This window comes from Macaca mulatta, chromosome 9 (genome assembly GCF_049350105.2).
Source record: "Macaca mulatta isolate MMU2019108-1 chromosome 9, T2T-MMU8v2.0, whole genome shotgun sequence".
NCBI lineage: Eukaryota > Metazoa > Chordata > Mammalia > Primates > Cercopithecidae > Macaca > Macaca mulatta.
Window position 1 is genome coordinate 86,152,745 of NC_133414.1, and position 14,559 is coordinate 86,167,303.

Genomic DNA, 14,559 nt, shown 5'->3' on the forward strand with positions numbered 1-14,559 from the left:
AGACCAGCCTGACCAACATGGAGAAACCCAGTCTCTACTAAAAATACAAAAAAATTAGCTGGGCATGGTGGCACATGCCTGTAATCCCAGCTACTGAGGAGGCTGAGGCAGGAGAATCGCTTGAACCCGGGACGCGGAGGTTGAAGTGAGACAAGATTGCCCCACTGCACTCCAGCCTGAGCAATAACAGTGTCTCAAAAAAAAAAAAAAAAAAGAAAAGAGAAAAGAAAGAAAGAAAAAAACCCAGATAGGTTCAGGCAAGACTGAGCTAGTGGCTGGATTCTCTGGAAACAGGCAGAGCAGAAAAGTTGTAAGAGAGGAGACACTCCATTAGCGCAGTACAGTTAGAAGCAATGGCCGAGCATTGGCAGAAAGAAGTCCAGATACACAAGCCCAGTGCTCCATACCTTTGTGCAACTGGTGTTTAACAGGCAATGCAGAAACTCAAGCAGGCCTTCCCTTTCTTCCACCCAGGGTGAGGACAGGAAACTGAGGATAGGAGCAGAAGCCTGGGTTAGGAGGAAGAGGAAAGAACTTTGTAAGACTCCAAAGCACTAAAGCCTGCTGAAAATATGACAAGTTGACTTCAGAGAGAAATCTTGATGAAAGAACGCCAGTCTGGGAGAGGGTTTGAAGACTGCATGGTAATCAGGGAGACATAAAAAAAATCACTGCATGCCACAGTGTAGAAATGTTTTCATCTTAAAAATAATTATTAAAAACATAGAGTTATAAACAAATATAAAGTGACTTACATGTTTTGGTTTGTGGTCTGTTTATATGTTCCAGAGATGTTTACTTCATATCTTAATCACTTTAACAGCCTTAAAGCTTTGACCTTGATAAAGTTTAGTATATAATATATTCCTCACTTATAGCTCTGATAGCTTTAATTTTCTGGAAATTATCACATTTTGCCATCTGATGCATTTCATGGGAAGTTTAGTGAAAACCTTCATTAGTAATCTAGTAGTTATGACTTGTTGACATTTCCGTTGTAAATTCTAATTTTGAATTATTTATGTATAACTGAGGTTTTATTTTACATTGGGCTGAAAGCTAAAATAATTTCAGATAGCCTTTGTGAATGCTGACTTAGATTCATTACATACAGCAGAAACATATTTTATAAGAACATGGGAAAAATTTGTAATTTGCTTTTACAATGAAAAGAACTTAGTATTTTAAGTATGAAGTTTAGCTAGTAATTAACGTGAATCAGATTATTTTGCTTTAAAAAATAAACTTTGGGGCTGGGCACAGTGGCTCACACTTGTAATCCCAGCACTTTGGGAGGCCAAGTTGGAGGATCACTTGAGGTCAGGAGTTCAAGATCAGCTTGGGCAACATGGTGAAACCCACTCTCTACAAAAATTAGCCAGGTGTGCCTGGCACCTTGGCTCACGCCTGTAATTCCAGCACTTTGGGAGGCCGAGGTGGGTGGATCAACTGAGGTTGGGAGTTCCAGACCAGCCTGACCAACATGGAGAAACCCCACCTCTACCAAAAATACAAAATTAGCTGGGTGTGGTGGCACATGCCTGTAATCTCAGCTACTTGGGAGGCTGAGGCAGGAGAATCCCTTGAATCTGGGAGATAGAGGTTGCGGTGAGCTGAGATTGTGCCACTACACTCCAGCCTGGGCAAAAAGAATGAAACTCCATCTCAAAAAAAGCCCAAAAAACAAAAATTAGCCAGGTGTGGTGGTGCACACCTGGAGTCCCAGCCACTTGGGAGACTGAGGTGGGAGAATCACTTGAGCCTCAGAGATTGAAGCTGCAGTGAGCTGAGATCACACCACTGCACTCCAGCCTGTGCGACTGAGTGAAACCCTGTTTCAAAAAATACATATATATCTAATATATGTGTGTATATATTTATGATTTTTAGATTGTTATCTAAGTTTATTTATTAATTGTATTTAAAACAAAGCAGTAAAATATGTGTGTGTATATATATAAACTTTTGAAAACAGATTTTAAAAATAACTGCAATTTGAATATAATTGGAATTTTAGTGTTTTCATTAAGAGTGTTATGCTTTGCTTTCTATGATTTAATACCTTTAATTGAAGGTCTAAGATAATAATATAATGTATAAAATAAAACATGACTAACAGCAATGTTTTTTCTAATTGTATTAAGTATTAATATGAATAAAATAACTTGAGTGCTTATCTAATGAACCTTAAGTAGTTCTGTAATAAATCACTAGACAAGAGATGTCTTTCATTTATAAATGTGTTAATATTTTCTCATGGGTTTCCAGTTATTAAAAAGTTTAATGTCCCAAAATCAGAATCATAACCGTCTTTCTAAGGTCATTTTTGTATGATGCCATTTGTACCCTAAAAGTTTATATTCAAAATAATTCTTCAAAAAGTTAGGATAGTGTAGATTCTGTTCCTCTAATAGAAACTTGATGTGTTTTCATAATATTAATATAGGTTTGCTCTAATTTCATTATGTCTATACAAGCATTCATTTTTTAGTGGCTTAATTTTTTTTGTTTAAAGATGCTGTTGTAGTTTTAATAGGGTTTGGTGATTTTAAATATCAACTTCTGCTATTATTTTCAAATTCTAGTCTTGACTGTGTGATTTTTTTTTTAACACATGGTATTTTTATCAACTACCATGGAAAGTTCATATTTCATAGGCTGACTGGGAGAAAAGAGTAATTTGTGATGCTAATACATCAATTTATTTATAATACAGTAAAAATATTATATTGGTATTTACAGAATCACAAACAATTTTTGTTAAGCTCAATTAATATAGGGCAAATTTTGTCTAGTTTTGGGCTATGAGGTAGCAAACAGTTTATTATAACTGCTTTAAATTTTCTCTTCCAATATAACAAAGCAAACGTTAACAGTTGCATTTACAAATTTTAGATTGTTATCTAAGTTTATTTATTATTAAGTAATTGTATTTAAAACAAAGCAGTATTTGGGAAATATGTTGGGAAATAATTGGGAAAATATATTGGCAAAGGGTTATGTTTGTAGAGGGCTTCTTAATGTGTTATATTTCTAAAATGTAAACTTACCCTTTTTCATGCTTAAGTAGGGAAGACATAAAATAAAAAAAGTTAAAAATTGTAGTAAAATGCATTTATCAAATTGAACCATTTGGGTGGTCTTGACATACTTTTGGTTGAGTATTAACTTCAGTGCAGCAACTGTTAAAGTACAATTTTTATTTAAGATATGCCTCTGAGATTTCAAAAAAATGTACATATGTTCATAGAAAAAAATATGGCCAGGATATACTCCAAAATGTTAATAGAAGTTTTTTCCTCAAGGAAAGTGATTTTTATTTCCTTTTTCATATTTTCTGTATTTTCCAATTTTCCTATAATAAGTATATTACTTTAGAGTCATAAAATAAACCAATAGGCCGGGAGCGGTGGCTCAAGCTTATAATCCCAACACTTTGGGAGGCTGAGGTGGAAGGATCACCTGAGGTCAGGAGTTCGAGACCAGCCTGGCCAACGTGGCAAAACCCCGTCTCCACTAAAAATACAAAAATTAGGGTGTGGTGGTGAGTGCCTGTAATCCTAGCTACTTGGGAGGCTGAGGCACAAGAATCACTTGAACCCGGGAGGCAGAGGTTGCAGTGAGCCGAAATTGTGCCACTGCGCTCCAGCTTGGGTGACAGAGCAAGACTCTGTATCAAAAATAAAAATAAACCAATAAATGCTAACAAAGAGCTTGAGAGGAATGACCATCTGACTCAATTGGTAAAAATTCTCTGTAATAAGAGGACTGGAAAGCAGGCAAGGAGAGATCATAGAATGTATCCTAGAGTTTAAGGAGAGCTAGTGAAAGATTTGAGTCTGGCAAAGATCATCGTAGGTGCAGTGTAACAAATGGGTTAGAAGGGAGTAAGTGAGAGGTATAAAGTCCTCTTAGTAGATGTCTGCAAGAATCTGAAGGAAAAAACTCTGAGGTCTTTGTTTATATTGAGAAACAAACCTTGTGTACTTTCTGAGATCTCCAGAGTGCCTGTTGCTTTATTTTTGAAGTTGGAACAAGTACCACACCTTGGGCTTGGGATCGGCCTTCCTGAGAGCCACCAAGCGGCCAGATGACACAATCCAGTGCAGGGGTGTTTATCTCTACATGAGGTAAACCTTCACCAATGGCAAATGGATCCAGGAGAGAGACAGGAACACACACTCGCTCTTTTTTCTCATGTGGAATAGTCCAAGATGGAGTTCTTCCTTGTTAACCCTTCCAGGGATGTCCCATGCCTGCTGAGTGACTTGGTGTATGACTGCACAACAGTAAACAGTATAACAGTGCATCTCATTGCGTCCCATCTACCCCTCTTCCTCCCCCTCCTTAGCAGACTGCTTCCTGCCCTGCTTTCAGCAGTAGCTGGGCTTACACCACCTTTACCAACATAGTGGCACCAGAAGCGAGTGAAGAGGAGAACAAAACTTCAAGAGAAATTTAGAAGGTAGTATTGGTGCCAGTTTGGTGGCTGACCTAACATGTGGGGAGTGAGTGAGGGGGGTATATTTAAGATGACTCCTAGGTTTCTTTTTTTTTGAGACAGAATCATTCTGTTGCCCAGGCTGGAGTACAGTGGCATGATCTCGGCTCACTGCAGCCTCTGCCTCCCAGGTTTAAGTGATTCTCCTGCCTCAGCCTCCTGAGTAGCTGGGATTACAGGTACATACCACCACGTCTGGCTAATTTTTGTATTTTTACTAGAGACGGGGTTTCACCATGTTGGCCAGGCTGGTCTCGAACTCCTGACCTCAGGTGATTCTCCCACCTCGGCCTCCCAAAGTGCTGGGATTACAGGCATGAGCCACTGTGCCTGGCCCGACTCCTAGGTTTCTAACTTGGACAACTAAGTGACCAGCACCAGCACAATTCCTAGCACATATTAAGCCCTCAGTGAATATTTACTGATGAATAAATGCCTGACTTATGGGATCATAACTAAGGTAAAGACTGCAGAAGGTGTTTATTAATGAATCATATGTAGAATAACCTCAAGGAGGTTTTAACAAAACTAGTTGGGGGTGTTTGCAGTTCTTTCTAAAGAGGCATTCATACAGTTATATATGAATGAGTCAAGGCCCTAGAAAGAGAAGTGAAAAGCTGAGCCGGGAAGGGTGCTGATAGCCTGTTCACAGTTCAAACAGGTTTCACTCTTGTTAAACTTGAATATGGACCTAATCTGTTCCAAATAATATAGCTGAGTTTAAACTATTCCAATTGTCCATGATTCACAAAGCATCCAGGTCCAGTTCACATAGTGCAAAATCTAGAACCTCTCATTTCTGAGTTATTTTCATTTTATGAAAACCACAGGAAAACAGAGCTAAAAAGCCTTCCAAAGGTTATCTGGCCCACTCCCTTAGTTCAGGAATGATTTAGTACACAGGTTTAGCAAGATCACTGGTATTTATTTTTCTGTAGAGCTGACTGACAGTCAACTACCAAATAACAATATTATGTTATGGAAATGCCGGCCAAGAAAAGCCTACAGAATTAAAAAGGAAGAAACTTTTTTTTTTTTTTTTGAGACAGAGTCTTGCTCTGTTGCCCAGGCTGGAGTGCAGTGGCACGATCTTGGCTCACTGCAAGCTCTGCCTCCCAGGTTCACGCCATTCTGCTACCTCAGCCTCCCAAGTAGCTGAGACTACAGGCGCCTGCCACCACACCCGGCTAATTTTTGTATTTTTGGTAGAGACAGGGTTTCACCATATTGGCCAGGGTGGTCTTGAACTCCTGACCTTGTGATCCACCAGCCTTGGCCTCCCAAAGTGCTGGGATTACAGGCGTGAGCCACCACGCCCAGCCAGAAACATCTTTTGTTCAACTATAATTGGGTGGTGACCCCTGATGGTACAGTTTTTTGCAAAGTTAGGGGTATTTTGGCTTAAATGGAATCTATGGCTAAGCAAAAATGCTAGACTAGAAATGGTTATAAAGTAATTACTGCACTTGGTGCTAAAACTAATATTACTGGTCTAAAAGCATAATGAAAATTCCAGTGCCAGTCACTTCAGGGTAGTTTTTTTTGTTTTGTTTTGTTTTTTGTTTTTTGTTTTTTGAGACAGAGTCTTGCTCTGTCGCCCAGGCTGGAGTGCAGTGGTGCCATCTTGGCTCACTGCAAGCTCCACCTCTCAGGCTCACGCCATTCTGCTGCCTCAGCCTCCCCAGTAGCTGGGACTACAGGTGCCCGTCACCACGCCCGGCTAATTTTTTTGTATTTTTAGTAGAGACGGGGTTTCACCATGTTAGCCAGGATGGTCTCAATCTGCTGACTTTATGATCCACCCGCCTCAGCCTCCCAAAGTGTTGGGCAGAGTAGTATCTTACAAGTACTCAAGTTATTAAGTCCCCAAGAAAGGGGAGAACCAAGTACAGCCAAATAGGTTTGCTTTAAAAATACTCAGACACCGCTTATTATGCTCCAGGCACTGTTCTAAGAAGTTTATATTATTAATTTAATCCTTATAACAATCCTACAGAGGTTGTACTATTATTGGCCCCATTTCACGGATGAAGAAACTGAGGCATTGAAAGGGTAAATAACTTCCCCAAGGTCACACACTAACGTGGTGAATCCAGGATTCAAACTCATTATGGAACTTCTCTGCATGTAAGGACCATGCTGTTCAAACTATCAGCATCTTTAAACACCCAGCATGGCACACTGATCATACTGTGAATAGCATAGGTGAACTAAGAGAGAAAGTAGATTCACATCTCCCATCTCATACCTGTTCTAGTGCATACACTTACTGAGCAAAAATACACACACTTCCTCATACTATTTAAATTGTTCTCATTCTTTTTCTCTCTCTGTCACTGAGTGACCGTAGTTTGATTTGCATATTTACTGGCTGCCTTTTCCATGACAGGCACAGTTTTGGACTGGAGGTTCCTTGTTGAACAAGATTGACCAAGACCCTACACTCATAGAACGTGCATTCTAGAGGTAAAGCAAACAATCATCAAGTAAACAGGTAAACAGGATATTTGATAAGAGATGTGAAAGTGAATAAAGTAGGGCAATTGGTTAGGGAATGGTTATGGCTATGGTGCTTCATTTATTTTAGGTGTGGTGATGAGGGAAGTCCTCTCTGAGGCAACATTTGAGCAGAGACCTGAGTGAGGTAAGAGAGAAAGCCATGTGATGGTCTGGGGGTTGAAAACAGAGGAAACAGCAAATGCAAGACCCTAAAGTAGTAGCTCGCTTCATATTTCTGAGGAACAGTGACAAGGCCAGTTCCCGGAGATGAGTGAACAGGGAAGAAAGTGATAGAGGATGAGGTGAGAAGATTAGGCAAGAGTCCAGTCATATAGGCTGTGGTGAGGGAGTGTGGATTTTATCCAAGTGTGAAAAGAAACTACTAAAGGATTTTGAATAGGAGAGTGAGCACGTTTCATTTGTATTTTTTTAAAAAACCACTTTGGCTGCTGTGTGGAGAATGAAATATATGGTGAAGGAGTGGAAGCAGGGAAAATAATTAGGAGGTGATTGTAGCAGGTTGGCCAAGAAATGATGGTGGTTTGGACTAGTTGCTAGTGCAGGAGGTAGTAAGAAGGGATGGGGTTTGGGATACATCCATATCCATAAATTAGAGCTGAGAGGGATGGCTGCCTCTGCCTTTGCTGGTGCGGTGAGGGCAGCTTTAGGAATCCAACGGCCTTTGAATGTTTTGGCATCTTCAGCCTACCGAAACTGTGTCAAGAATGCCTCTCTTATTTCTGCATTGTCCACAGGACGTTTTAGTCATATTCAGACACCAGTTGTTTCCTCCACTCCGACTTATCACATCTGAGAGATACCTGACATGTGGGCATACTTCAGTGATCCTTAATAGAGTGGCCCCCTTGCTTCCAAGTGTCCTGAAGCTGCCAGTCAGATCTCTAACATACTTCAATACACGAAAAGGCAAGAGAAAGACTGTGAAAGCTGTCATCTACAGGTTTCTTCGACTTCATTGTGGCCTTTGGGTGAGGAGAAAGTCTGGTTATAAGAAAAAAATTATGGAAAAAGGCACCTGCAGGAAAAAAGCGATTGAGGGAATTTGTATTCTGCAATAAAACCCAGAGTAAACTCCAATGGCGACATCCTCTGAGAGAGGCGAAACTGGTATGTTGATGATCCTTATCAGAAGTAACAGGATTGAACAAACCGGAAAGTATAGATCAGAAGTTTCACTTGTTTCTCAGTTATTGAATATGTATCTTTGTGTACATGATATATTTGCAAAAAAGGATAAGTATAAAACTTGATGTAAATTGTACCAATGAATATGTAAACATACAGTGACAACATTAAACTTATAAAAGTTTAAAAAAAAAATTAGACCTGAGAGGAGGGGCTGATCCACTGGATGTGGAGTGTGAGAGAGATAATTTAGGGAGCTGAGGGAGCTGTGTTATTATTTGGGAAATATTTTTCAGGGAAGATGATGAGAAAAAAATTGCGGAGACATCTGAAGGTAAAATGGGACTAGAGCCCTGACCACAAAGGCCACAGTTGTATCTTGAGGAACTTTCTGAGAACGTGACAGGCGACCCACAAGAGGGCACACTTCTCTCTTCCAGCCAAAATCATGGACACCTTCCATTCCAGTCCCTTCTGCTGCTGAAAAGTCATCCTTCAGGCCACGATCATAGACAGAAGAAGAAAATTCTACCTTTTTTGTAGGTAAGGTATTAGGAAAACTTACCGGGTGATCTGTGTGTATACAGAATCTCTACTATAGATATGCTAGAAATAAATACATATGTACCTCTTATTTTTAAAAAATATATAACGTATATATTAATATATCCACTATATATATAGAAATACGTTGGCCGGGCACTGTGGCTCATGCCTGTCATCCCAGCACTTTAGGAAGCTGAGCAAGCAGATCACAAGGTCAGGAGTTCCAGACAAGCCTGGCCAACATGGTGAAATCTCATCTCTACTAAAAATACAAAATTTAGCCTGGCGTGGTGGCATGCGCCTGCAGTCCCAGCCACTTGGGAGGCTGAGGCAGGAGAATCGCGACAGAGTGAGACTTCATCTCAAAAAAAAAAAAGAGAAAAAAACTGAAGAAAGAAATACGGCCAGCGCGGTGGCTCATGCCTGTAATCCCAGCACTTTGCGAGACTGAGGTGGGTGGATCACGAGGTCAAGAGATCGAAACCATCCTGGCCAACATGGTGAAACCCTATCTCTACTAAAAATAAATTTTAAAAAATCTAGCTGGCATGGTGGCATGCACCTGTAGCCCCAGCTACTCAGGAGGCCAAGGCAGGAGAATCGCTTGAACCCCGGAGGCGGAGGTTGCAGTGAGCCGAGATTGTGCCACTGCACTCCAGTCTGGTGACAGGGCGTGACTCTGTCTCAAAACAAAAACAAACAAACAAAAAGAAATACGTTAGTACATACACCTGGTTATAATTCAGTACTGGTCTGAGTTCCTTAGCTTCTCTCATCACTCCACGATTTTTTTTTTCTCTTTCTTTTTTTTGGTTAAGAGACAGGGTCTCACTATGTTGCCCACTAATCTCAAACTCCTGGGCTCAAACGATCCTCTTGTGTCAGTCTCCCAAAGTCTGGGATTTCAGGTGTGAGCCACCACACTTGGCCATGATATTTTGTCAAGCCCAAAGCCTCTCAAAGTCCTTCCCTTCCTGGTCAGGGCTCTGGAATACACAGAAAATACCCCTTGGACACAGCTACCTTTGAAACCAAAGAGTTTGAGTGTAGGAAGGAAGAACCAGTCCAACCCTTCTTTAACTTTAAAGCAAAGGAAGCTGAGCCTGAAAAATTTAAAAGACTCCTATAGTTTCAGCAGCTCCCCTCTATACACAATAGCCCTGACCTTTTCAGAATTGCACTTTCTGTGCATCTAATATATTTTTGAGTTCCCAAATTTTCACTTAATACAGAGGTTGCCTTGATCAGATTCTTCTAAAATTCCAAAGGAAGAAGGGGCTCTGCAGAAAAAGAGATGTTTTCAGCATACATCTGTAATACCTTATCATCACCCTAGTGAAATATTCTGAAAGAACGAATCATCTTCTTTGGGAAGAGGTTATAATGGGAAACCCAGAAGTCAAATCCATGTTTTAAAAGGCTTTCACAGTATGATGAAAGACTATGTGTGCATCACTATCATTTCATCCAATTTCCTCTAGTTAGACTGAAAACTCTGCCAGGGGAAGGACTGGAGATGTGCCTAGAGTGTTGTGGGTTTTATTCATTCAACCAGTGTATTAAAACTCATACTCCTTTTAAAAAAGGATCTCTGGAGGCTACCTAGTTACCATTGCCCACACCTTTCATTTTGGTGGTAAACAGTCTACTCACATTGATAATGACAATTATGTCCTTCCTATGCATCAAACTTTGTGTTAAGCACTTGATTTGTACTATCATTAATCCTTAACCCTTACACCACCCCTATGCTACTCTAAAATGTACAGTTACATTTTAGAAATAATGAAGCTTGCCAGGCATGGTGGCTCACGCCTGTAATCCCAACACTTTGGGAGGCTGAGCTGGGAGGAATGCTTGAGGCTAGGAGTTTCAGGCGAGCCTGGGCAACACAGTGAGACTCCCTATCTCTAAAAAACAAAAATAAAAAATTAACCAGGTGTGGTGGCATGCGACTGTAACCCTAGCTCGTTGGAAGGCTGAGGCCAGAGGATAGTCTGAGCCCAGGAGTTTGAGACTGCAACGAGCTAGGATCGTGCCATTGTACTTTAGCCTGGGCAACACAGTGAGACCCTGTCTCTAAGCAGCACCAGGGGCATAAGAGATTGAGTAATTTGCCACGAGTCACAGAAGTAGGCAATGGAAGAGTTCATATTTGAAAACTAACCGCAGGCATTTAATACCCTATTTTCTTTTGATTCTCAGTGAAGCCTGGCAGTCTTTGGGAGAGGAAACCCCAAGGCTTGTTCACAGTTTCAGCTGGTGAATAAGGTGGGACCCATTCATGCACTTCGCCCCCAACGGGAGATTTGCCATAAATTGAAGACTCTGAATAGTCACTGGGTTTGGAAGAGAGTATGCGTCAACTGGGACCATCCAATGAAAAAGGACCAACATCATTTAACATAATTTTCTTGTTGGTTATGATTTTTTTCTCTAAGGATATTTTCCCCCCTCTGGTTTTCTAAATTGTCACAAAACATTTGCGCAACGACCTGGGGTGTTATGACACCCTTAAATGAAAATCTGAGGACAGCTTGGATGAAGGACAACTTTTAAGTAAGAACACAGTCCGCCCTCGCCTTGGTTAAACAAATCGAATGGAAACGATTTGTTCAAGATGGGAGCATCCAATAAACGCAAGCTCTTCGAAACAGCCCTGATTCCCTGGCAAACGCTGTTGCTTAGCGAAACGTCAAAACCCCTACGTGCAAACAAACGTCTGAGGGGCGCCCCCGCCCTGCGCAGGCTTCTCCAGGCAGCTCGGGCTTTGGAGAACGTCTGGAGGACATTGGTAGCTCCTCCCTCTCCGGTTAAAGACTTGGGTAGGGGATCGAGGATCTCCGAGTCGGGTCATCTGGGCTGACCCGCATCCCGACTCCCAGGACTATGCAGGGGAGCTGGGGGGCGAGTCGCTCCGCGCCAGGAAACGCCTGCGTCTCAGCGCAGGAACAGAGGCGAGAAGCAGAGGGGAGCCCTGCCCTCGTTCCAGACCTGGAGCAGTGCGCCCCTCCCCCGCCCCGGAAACATCCCCGCCGCCCCTCCCTCCACCACCACCTCCCGGGGACCTAGGTTATAAAATCCCACGCAGTGGGGCGGGCACGGTGACGGCGGTTGGGGGGATGGCGCAAGCCGCCACCGCCCACTGGCACGGCACCAGCGCCCTCCAGCACCCAACCGCCGCCTTCCTCTCCCCGGCGAGGCTCCAGGTTCCCTCCCGTCAGCCCAGCCCCCCAGCGCGGCTCCTGCCTCACTGCACCCACCCGCCCTGCACCACAACCTCCCAGCTCGGCCCTGGAGAGCGCCCCCCCGCATCTGGACTCCCGCTGTCCGAGGGAGGAGCCGCGCCGCGGCCGCCCCGCCCTTGGCGTTCTTTGATTCTCCCGGCCTCTGGGACATCTGGGTGCCGAGGGTTACGTGCATCAGATGTGGCTCCTGGGCCGCCAGATGTGCGCGTTCCCTGCCCGGGGCAGGCGGCCGGCGAGTCTGGGCGGACGCGTGGGAGGGGCTGGGAGTTTTCCCTCCTAGCTGACTTAAAAGCCAGCAGAACCTCAAGCCCCCTAGGCTCCCGGGGGGGAGCCTGGGCCTCCTGGCTCTCCGGGACTCACTGCCCAAAGGAAAAGTTTCCAGCCCAGTCTGTGCCTCGCCGCCGAGCAGCCCTTGGGGCTTCTCAAAGTGGTAGAGAAAATAGGGCAGTTCTACAGGATGCCCCAAAGAAAACCCTCATATGTCGACCAGCGGACCTTAGTGCTGGCGTGGGACTACAGCTGCGTAGCCAGCAAACCCCAGGTGGGGGAGGGGGAGAAGTGGCGGTAGAGTTCGCATCTGGGGCTTGCTCTAAAGCGCTCTTTGACCGCTTTTGGATTCCATATTTGAAGTTGAGAGTCGTATTCCACCTGGTACAGGCAGTTCAGGGCACGAGAAAAGCCAAGTGAACTCTGTGACTCAATCCCCTTGGAATGTGCCTGGAATAATAATAGGGACTTGAAAGGGTTTTATGGCCGAGGTGGCTAGTGGAGACCAGGCTCCTACGCCTTGCAGTTGGCGGACGGCCGAGGGGGGCAGTATTGCCTTATGCAGAGCTTCTGCGCCTGCAAACGGGACAAAAATAGTCGGAGCATCTGGTTTAAATCAACCAAAAAGCATTTCTATCAGCTTAATCCACCGGCCTGCAGAACCGACAGAACAGGACAAGCCAAATATATTCCCGGTACTCTTTTAACACTCCTATAATAGCTGAGCCCAATCACACTTTACCGCTGGGATTTCTGTGTCCTACCATACAACTGTCGTTATTTTATAGATGTTGCAAATTAAACTTCCTTTTCTGGGGTTGTGTGTGGGCATGTGCTTAAGCAGTTACATTTGCAAGCAACGCTCGACTACGCTGCCCTTTTCGTTTTCCTTTTTCTTTCTCTCTTTTGGTATGAGATCTTAGAATAGTAAAAAGTATCTGAGGCCAACATATGGGTTGCTTACACCACTAAATATATAGCTGCATTACCCTCCCTTAACGCCCTAATCAGAATTCCAAAGGCAAGTTGGAACAAAAGAAAAACGTGTCTGAGTGTAAAGGGAGAACTTGTGCCAAGAATTACAGTCGCAGGGTAAATAACCTTGTTTTCTCCTTCATCAGTGGCCGCTACCAAGCCCCGTTCTTGGAAAGTGGCCAACAGTCTGTCTGGTGGAGGGTGCTGCTAATTAGAGAGAACCCATAAACCTCTCTGTCAAAGAGGGCATGTGACCTTCCCTTCAAGTCTGAACAATAAAGCTGGCGAACTGCAGACTGCACTCAACACTGGCTGCCCCGCGGATTCCCTAAATAGGAACAGGATGAAGGCCAGGCTCAAGAGGTTACCATAGCTCTGCTCCCACACTTTGAGGAATCGGTCACTCCACTTCCCCGTATAACTTGTTTCAATTACTCTTTACAATCTATTTAGAGGAGAGAAGCTTGCAGAGAGCACTCATTGTCTAATCTAAATGAGGAAGCAATTATTACTTGCTGCAGTCTAATGTGTTTTGAGACTGGTGGGTCAAAGAGCAACCTGATTTCTTGTAACGTGTCTTTGCACTTTGGAAGATACACCTTTTTAATTACATTTATTTACTCCTGCTTTTATGAAACATTTGTCTATTAAGATTACAAAATTAAGGTGTTTTTCCCCTTCTCAGTCTTCAATGTCCTTTTTAATTTTAGAATTTAAGCTATTGTAAACACCCCAACTACTTTTGCATGTTGCTTAATGTTAAATTTTTTTTAGTGCTATCTTATAGGCATGTTCTCTGATGATAGCAAAATAGAGTTCTCTAAGTCTTCCCTTCTTTGTTTAATTTACCTCCCTAGGAGCCCCCTTGCTAGCTTTAATTTTATACAACATGTTGTAAACTATAAATAATACAGCTCCACTTTCCTAGAACATATGGAAACTGTCGCCTGCTATATATCCTAATTGTACTTGCTTTCAGCTTAAAGACTGAATAAAGTTAATCTCCTGTGTAAAAAGGCATTTGGCTTTTTGTGTGTGTGTGCATTTTATCAGTTAAAACCCAGTATGGAACAGCACAAGAAATTCTTCTTGTTGTGAACAGAGCACATAAAAGGGTTTACAAGGTGTGGTTTGAAGAGAGGAAGCCATGGAACAAATGTTGGTGGAAAGGAGAGGAAGGAAGGAAAGTACTTCCTGAGAGGATACTCCTCCTGTTTCAGCATCCACTTTTCAGACTCTTCCTGTTTTAGTCCTTAACTGATTGTAAATTATTTGTCTTTATTTTTTCTATTCACTTTAAAAGCATCCTTTCTCTCTGTGCTAAACCAAATCAACTTCCAATGACTTAACAACTTTACTTCATTTAACGTTCTCATA

At 42.8% G+C, this 14,559-nt stretch overlaps 1 protein-coding gene and 1 pseudogene across 1 annotated transcript; both read left to right on the plus strand.

Annotated features, from left to right (window-relative positions):
• The first annotated feature begins 7,625 nt into the window (after nucleotides 1–7,625).
• LOC697380 (large ribosomal subunit protein bL35m pseudogene) lies at nucleotides 7,626–8,183 on the plus strand (annotated as a pseudogene).
• Nucleotides 8,184–11,179: 2,996 nt separating this feature from the next.
• On the plus strand, nucleotides 11,180–14,198 carry LOC144331400 (uncharacterized). Its single transcript, XM_077947934.1, has 2 exons — nucleotides 11,180–12,902; nucleotides 13,329–14,198. Exon 1 carries the CDS (start codon nucleotides 11,815–11,817, stop codon nucleotides 12,625–12,627), a length of 813 nt encoding a protein of 270 aa, XP_077804060.1. The 5' UTR covers nucleotides 11,180–11,814; the 3' UTR covers nucleotides 12,628–12,902; nucleotides 13,329–14,198.
• Nucleotides 14,199–14,559: the final 361 nt, after the last annotated feature.

What these genes read in the sequence shown, in the direction of transcription:
- LOC144331400 (XM_077947934.1), top strand. Translation starts at nt 11,815, where the DNA reads ATGGCGCAAGCCGCCACCGCCCACTGGCACGGCACCAGCGCCCTCCAG.